At 33.2% G+C, this 8,465-nt stretch overlaps 1 protein-coding gene across 1 annotated transcript; it reads left to right on the plus strand.

Annotated features, from left to right (window-relative positions):
- The first annotated feature begins 1,290 nt into the window (after positions 1–1,290).
- On the plus strand, positions 1,291–8,204 carry LOC111907549 (uncharacterized). The gene is made up of 9 exons (XM_052769734.1): positions 1,291–1,482; positions 1,526–1,579; positions 3,379–3,571; positions 3,705–3,817; positions 3,911–4,000; positions 4,686–4,751; positions 4,883–4,948; positions 5,482–5,904; positions 6,028–8,204. Exons 1-9 carry the CDS (start codon positions 1,291–1,293, stop codon positions 6,037–6,039), a joined length of 1,209 nt encoding a protein of 402 aa, XP_052625694.1. The 3' UTR covers positions 6,040–8,204.
- The last annotated feature ends 261 nt before the right edge of the window (positions 8,205–8,465 follow it).

The following is an 8,465-nucleotide window of genomic DNA, read 5'->3' on the forward strand; positions in this document are numbered from 1 at the left end:
TATTTTTAATTTTCGCTGCGCAAGGCGCGGGAATTCGTCTAGTATTTATATATATAAATACATATTTTACATTCATATTTCGTATTTATTGAAAATATGGTTATAATATAAATAATATATCTTTATACGTAACATATGTTATTGTTTACATCTAAAGACTAACTGTAGGTATACAAAAAAAAATGTGTTTTTTAAATGTAAAAAGAAGTATTTATAATTTTATTGGTCAATATTAAATGAAATTGGAAAAAATCATATTTGATTTGGAAAAAAAAATAAAGTGTAAATAGATATGAAAACTTAATGTCAAAATTAATGTCTTTTGTATCATTTTTTTTTCTTCAATTTTGACACTTTATCATGCAAAGTCAACGCCACAACCAAACAATGTTATGTCATTATGCCACGTCACCTAAGACTAACATGTCATTAGATAATTAGATTGACTAGTCAAGTGATTAATATTGTCTGAAATTAAAAAACTTAACGATTAAATTTATTTTTTGTGAAAAGATATTAACTTTTGTACAGTTTATCCAAAAAATAAGTAAAAGCGAGATTATTTTTTCACGATTTCATGAAATATCAAAACAAAACGTGACTTTGACATACTGTAAATTGTAAGATTTTCATTTACTAATTGTTAATTTAATGGGACAAAATTAAAAGGGCTGTTTGACGTTTTGCTAGTACACAATATAGATGGCTCAGGAGTCAAGAGTGGTTTTTCAGCAACAGATGGATTTAATTAACGAATTTTTTTGGGGGTTTGCTACTAAAATACAGGGTAAATTACACAGATGGTCCCTGTGGTTTACGGTAATATACGTGTTTGGTACCTAACATTTTTTTTTAAACTCGGACCGTTTCTACTTTATATTTTTATTGCACGTTTGGTCCTTATCAGATATAAAGAGATTACTTTGCCCTCATCTTATATAATTCTATATAAATGATTGTTTTTTTTTTTTGAACCGGCAAATATAATCTACTCCTAAACTAATACCACCTAATTCCACCTATGTCCACAACGGGACTTGAACCCTCGACCTCAAAGAAGGAGGGCACCACCTGATACCGCTGGGCTAGAAGCCCTTTGGTAATGATTGTTTTATTAATATATAAATTAAATATTAAAAAGGTTAAAAAGAATCCTAAACCTAATCTAACCCCACTTCCCAAATCCCTCATTCACGTTTTCTCCTACCTCCCGTCTTCTTCATCCATCGCCTCTAACCCCCTCTACCATCGACACCAACAATTATTGCCCCCTGCCACCAGCTTCCGATGATGGTTGTCTTTCCATCGTGTTCTTCCTTCAAAGCCCACCGACTGAACCACAAAAATCTCATAGGCATATTGACGAAGTTCACCAAAGAAGGAGGAGATGAAACAGACGCTCGAACCAGACAAGGCAGGTTCGATTTCCATCGTGTTGTTCCATTGTATTCTTCCAACAACGCAGGTCCAATTTCAATTTCTGTTCGATTTCATTATTAATTTTAAGTTTTGAGTTTGATTTCAGTTTCAGTTTGATTTCGAGCTTCAAATTGCCATCGATTTTGATTTCAGTTTTCATGTTTGATTTCGGTTTTAGGTTGTAATTCATATTTGATTTTGAGTTTAGAGTTTGACTTCAGTTTCAGTTCAATTTCAAGCTTCAAATTGCCATCGATTTTGATTTCAATTTTCATGTTCTTTTGGTTTTAGGGTTGCTTTCAAGATCAATTTAAGGTTCAAGTTCTAATTTTGGTGATTATTGGAATCTGATTTGTTGCCGGAGAAGACCAGAATCTCTATCGATTTCATAAGAAAGCACTTATTTGACTTCTGATAACGTGGCTCGGAACCACTAAGGACCTTTTTGAGATCTCTTCCCGATTGATTTTTGTTTTCTTTTTAATTCATGAAATGTGTTTGGGTTTGATGGAGGTTTGCTGGAGAAAGCATTAATTTGATTTTGGTTTGGTATCTGTTGTTGGTTTGCCGAGAAGACGGTATTATGGTTTTTTTGCCGGAGAAGATGAATTTGTAGGTGGTTTACACTGAAGAAGGAGAGGGATGGGTGTGGAGTGATAATTTAAGACCCATCATATTTTAATATTTAATTAATATCATTTCCACATTTAATTATTATTTTTTAATTAACTGATAATTTAAAAAATGTAAAAGAAATCAATAAGGGTAAATCAGTCTTTTTAGAATGAACAAGGACTAAGTATGCAACAAAAATTTAAAATAGCGATGATCCGAGTTGATAAAAATTGTTAGGGACCAAACATGCATATTACCCTAAACCACAGGAACCATCCGTATAATTTATCCTAAAATATAGATTAGAATCCACTGCCAAGTAGGTTCATGCACCTCTTGCATGTTGTATACGGATCAACCAATGATCACGGTTATGTGCGTCGGTGAATGGGTGCTACAAAACTTATCTTCTTCAATTTTATTTCTAGGAATGAATCCAAATAAAAGAAAAGTAAATTGCACGAATAGTCTCTATGATTTGGGGTAATTTATACGTTTGGTCCTTAACTTATTTTTTTAACTCGGAAGGTCCATATTATTTGTTTTTGTTGTACGATTGGTCTTTGTCTTACCTAAAAAGATTATTTTCCCTTCATTTTTTAATTTATTTAAATAACACACCCTCAACCCCACTTCCACATCACCTTATCTTACGTTACATACACCAGTTTAATTAAATAAATTAAAAAATCAAGAGCAAAATAGTCTTTTTATGTAAGACAGGAATAAAGCGTGCAATAAAACAAACTGTAGGGACCTTCCGAGTTAAAAAAATAAGTTATGGACCAAACATACAAATTGGCCCAAACCATAGGGACCATTCGTGTAATTTACTCATAAAAGAAAAAAAAATGATGAGAAACGGCAATAGAAGACAAAATCAATCACAGAGGGATTGGGCCGGCTAGAGACAGTGAGGCACCACGATCTAAATTTTGAATTCGTTGGTTACTCACATACAATGGATTTAGAGACTCTGAGATATATATTTCAATGTTGATAATCCAAGAAAGACAAAACATGCATAGATATATCATATATCTTCTCATATGTATATTTCCATATTAGTTTTACCTTCCTGTGATCAACGGATCAAAAATTATCACAAAAAATACAGAAACAAAACAAAAGCTAGCTCTTCAAAAAGATCATGCACACACATGAAAAAAGATTGTATTTTATTAAAGTTCCACAAGTATCCAGGTTTTCAAAAAATTCTGACACAAGTTTGAGATGTAGCAACTTGTATCAAAACACTCCCATGCCACTACCAGTATAAAGACATGGAAGCATTACTTAGTCACATCAGACGCATAATTAATACATTATTCATTGTTCATGCAGACTGGTGATAATAATAATAAACAGGCCCTCGCAAGAACATCAGACGAGATTACTGCAGGAAGTTTATGGCGTAGTGAGGCACTTCATGAGTCTCTAGAAAGTACTAGCCATGAAGTCCGCAACTATTTTGACGTGGTCAAAGTGTTATCAGAAATAGAGCTTCCTTCTCCATCACCTGTGGAAGCAACATCATGTACTTTAATTACCAGAGAAGATTATTTCAACCGCTTCCATCAGGGCCAGTCTAGTGGCACAAAGAACAAGGCTGATGATATTGAAGTAAGACTACATACATATATAATAATGTGGTCAATCATTTAATTAAGTTCCTCTCAGATATCGTCTATGTTTCTATATCAAGTATGCCTGCGAATGTGAAACACAAATAGTAGAGGAACGAGAAATATTCGAGAATACTGCAAGTCTAAAGTGCAGAGTGGTATAGCTAATTAATTAAAAATGCTCATGGTCTTGTTGAAGGTCGATCTACCTACTTCATGTTACAACTATTGCTCGTTTCTTTCGGTTATAGGGAAACATAAGGGAAACAGAACTAAAGAGTAAGCAACGTGAACAATCTGGAAGTCGAAGGGACGCTACCAAAACAAACATTACGGAGAAGGTGAGATACTATAAAAGAATCCACTACAACTAATTTCTCACTCAAAGAACCTTATTATTGTTGTTCCGACGGATTAGTTGTGTCATGTGATGGGTTTCTTTTTTTTTTTTTTTTTTTTTTGTTACTTTAAGATGATTAAATGTCAAAAAATCTTACAGGGGTTTTTCTAAAGTGTAAGGTTGAAAGTTACAGGGGATGTCCCTCATCTACAAGACAAAAAAATGGATAAATATTAAAGAGAGGTATGATTAGCAAACATGTTCATTATCTTGTTGGACTTTAAAAATCTTATTATTTACCATTTTGTCTAGTAGATGCGGCTCAACTAGCTCACTTGATTTTACGTCAAGTGCTTTTATCCATGTAGGCCACAGAGATTTTCGACCATATCTATTACTACTAATTAATGTTAGTCGATAAGATAATGAAATAAAATGTTTCTTCTAAACAATATTGTTATAAAAAAAAACTAATAACAAATGGTTTTGCAGTTAAAACCAGGGACTGGATTGTATATATTTTCCCATCTAGCAAAAATTAATTCCTAGTTTTTTCTTTTTAAATCATTTACCACTTACAAAATCCCCGTGATGCAACAATAACAACGGTGCTTTGAAGGGGTGATCGTATACGTACGTATAAGATTATAAGATGATGACAGTTTTTTTTTGTCACTTGTGTGCAGAGGCGCAGGAATAAAATAAGTGAAAGAATAAGAACACTCCAGACACTTGTTCCCAACTGCAACAAGGTGATGACAAAATGACATTGGTAACAAGCAACAGTCAGATTTTACTTTGTTTCTTCTGTTTTTGGATCGGGTGTTTTTGTTTTCCTTCTTTTCCCTTTTCTATTTAGGAACTAAACTTACAACATCTACAGAGACACAAAGCAAGTATTCTAGGTGATGCCATTGAGTATATCAAATTTCTGCAAATGCAACTCCAGGTATTTCCTTTTATCATAGTAACACTTGAGTTAATGAATATAAAGTAATCTTATGAAGACAATACAAGTAATTTATAAATTATAAAACGTATCTTAATTATTAAAACATCTAACTTATAATAAAAATTATTATTACTACAATACAGCAACTAATTTATAAATTCTAATACATATCTTCATTATTAAAGCATACACTTTAAAAAAAATACAAATGTACATTTAATATAATAATTATTGTTTATTTTATAACTACTTATCTTTGTAACCATCATCAAAATAGCGTAATAATAATAGTTCTATAATGTATAACTATTAATCTAAATGAACTAATAAAATTAATTAATATATTTAAAATACATAATTTAGAATTGAAGTCACTGTGGTTTTCCACCTTTTCCTTTTAATTGCACATATAATGTTTATTAGAACTAGGTTTGCGATGCATAAGAAAATGCTATGGTTTAATTACTATTATTTTCCTTGACCTGATGTTTATATTTTTCTATATCTATAATTTGAGCTTTATATAATAGATGGTGCAATCTATGGGAATTGGTCATATGTCACAAGGTCTTTACATGACAATGGCAAGACAACCAAGTTTTCACGTACCAAATCTTGTTGATCCCAACTTTACAATTAACTCATCAATTGGTATGCAACATGGAATGCCACAATTTGGATCTTATTTTCCGGTAAACTACCCTATATTTCCAACTTCCTTCACTGGATTCCGACCATTAATGTTGCCACCAAATGAAGTGCACACACGATCATTCCCATGGGGCCAACCAAGACCTGTTCTATATCCTCAACAGCTACAGTTTCCATCACAGACATCTCAGTCTATGTATTCTACTACCCCTTCAGGCACAATTATTCCAACAATCTCCTCCCAACAAGGTGGATCCTCTATCTCTGGTCAACCTTTATATCATGTGCCAGTGACAAATCAAGTGAGCATCAGCTGCGTACTATTATATAATACAGTAATAAACTCAGTTAAATGATTGTATTATCTACAATTGATATTACTCTTTTTAGATCCTATATTAACCGCTGTATACGCCACTTAACAGGGGACAGAGTAGGAGTAACACGGAGTGGAAGCAAGTTAGTTGTGTCGGTATGCAAACAAAATAAAAGCTTTAGTTGTGTCGGTATGCAAACAAAACTGTGAATAGCCAGCCTCCATGATCATGTTTTTGCTGTCACAAAACCTCATATATATGATATGTGCATGATCAGTTTTTAAGAAAAAGAAAAGAGGATATGTGATGATTGGAGAATGTTTTGAATTTCTTGTGGTGTCAACATGACAACATGCCTAGCTCTTGAAGTTCATACTGTTTTTGAATGGTACGTTTTTTTCCCATTGAAATGGGATAGCCTTCCAATTTTATGCCCTCCAGCAAGACAAACCACTATTGCTAGTCTCATAAAAAAAGATAAATAGAAAAACGACACATATGTGGTGTAAAAATGTGACACACCAGTTGACTGGTAAAACCCGGAAGACATGGTCAGTGTATCGGACTAAAGCCCACTAGAATCAAGCCCAGATACAAGCCCAGTGGATTCGGGTCAGAAACAGCAGAAATGGGTGAGTTTGGTTCAGCTTGATCCCCTCACGCGTGATCACATGCATGGTGTTGGTTTCCCCAAATTTCACTTATTTCACAGCTATGTATTTATTCTTTATTTTGTTTATTTGATTTGGTTAGGTAGTAACTTTATTAATTCCAAAAACCTAGGAGAACGTGTTGGTGATTTTTGCGTTATCAACATATTTTGATGTAATTATTATTAATAATGAGATAGACCAATATCCATTTACTAACCGAGCTAGGAGGTGCGGGGTGTACACTCGGAGTAATAAATGTGAACTCGAGACTACGGGGTTCCAAGGAGCAGCACCCCGAAACCCAAACGGATTTCTATGTCAAATATGAAACCTGCCATGCATTTTCCCGTCAAAATCTTTAGTGTTATCATGATGATATCACGAGTTGGTTATGTCTTAATAACCAACGATTTTTGGCACCAAAAGGAGGCAACTTCCGTTTAACTACTTTTCCCTTTAGTATAAGAACTTTTCTTTGGTTTTAGAAAAAAGGTTGGACCATACATACACTAAAATCATATATTGATTTGTTCTATCTCCAAAGAACACAAAAACAACAAGGTATATTCTGTGTTTTTGATTTAGAAGTGGCTTGACTTCGAAATTGAAATTCTTTGGATTATCCCAAATCTGACTTCATGATACCATAGGCTATAGGGTCGAAGTCACAGATTTTGAAAAATGATTGCAATCACGATCCATGAAATATCCAAATATATTGATAGACCCCAATATTCTAACATTAAAAGTCTATGATTTTTTGTGAAAGAATATCAATGACAGAATCTGTTAAGGACATGACTTCCAAATTCGGGAAGTTGGATAAGTTTGAAGGCACTGATTTTTTTTCGTTGGCAGAAGAAGATGCATTTCGTTCTTACTACCCTGAAAGTTGTTGATGTTTTGAGCACTTCTGCACCATAACCAATGGAGGATAAAACCCTTGAACAAACCAGAAGAAGATGCAAATGGGAAAACGATGATTACATTTGTCGTGGGCACATTCTAAATGTTATGTCTGACTCTCTTTTTGATATCTATCAAAATCAAGAATCTGCAAAAGATCTATGGGATGCCCTTAAATCCAAATACAAGGCAGAGGATGCCTCAAGTAAGAAATTTCTTATAAGTAATTTTAATAATTACAAGATGCTAGATTCAAGGCCTGTCATGGAACAGTACAATGAACTCATGAGGATATTGGGACAATTTGAGCAACACAAAGTGTAAATGGATGAATCCATTTTTGTCTCAAGTGTTATTGATAGTTTGCCCCCATCCTGGAAAGACTTTAAACACACATTGAAACACCAAAAAGAAGAGTTGTCTCTAGTACAACTTGGCAGTCACTTGAGAATTGATGAAGGTCTTTGGGCTCAAGAAAGTGGCAAAGGAAAAGAAAAGGAAGTTTCTGGATCTTTAGTGAACATGGTGGAAGATGACAAACATCAGAAAAATAACAAAGGAAAAAAGAAGAAGACATATGACCATCATAAGGGTTCAAACAAGAAAGAAAAACTTGTGTGTTGGAATTGCAACAAAATCGGTCGCGTGAAGCAACATTGTCATTTGAAGAAGAACAAAAATGGTGCAAGTACTTCTGGACAAGGATCTAATGATCAAGGTCCAAAACCATAAGGTCAGAATTTTATTTATGAAATCATTACTACTATTGTTATATATATATATATATATATATATATATATATATATATATATATATATATATATATATATATATATATATATATATATATATATATATATCATTGTAATACTAAATCCTGAATCATTCAATGTTCAGGATGATGATCATGCATGGCAGATAGACTCGGGGGCGATGAGTCATGTGTTTAAAGATCGCTCTTGGTTCAAGGATTATGAAGAAGTTAA

Source organism: Lactuca sativa, chromosome 3 (genome assembly GCF_002870075.4).
Source record: "Lactuca sativa cultivar Salinas chromosome 3, Lsat_Salinas_v11, whole genome shotgun sequence".
Lineage (NCBI taxonomy): Eukaryota > Viridiplantae > Streptophyta > Magnoliopsida > Asterales > Asteraceae > Lactuca > Lactuca sativa.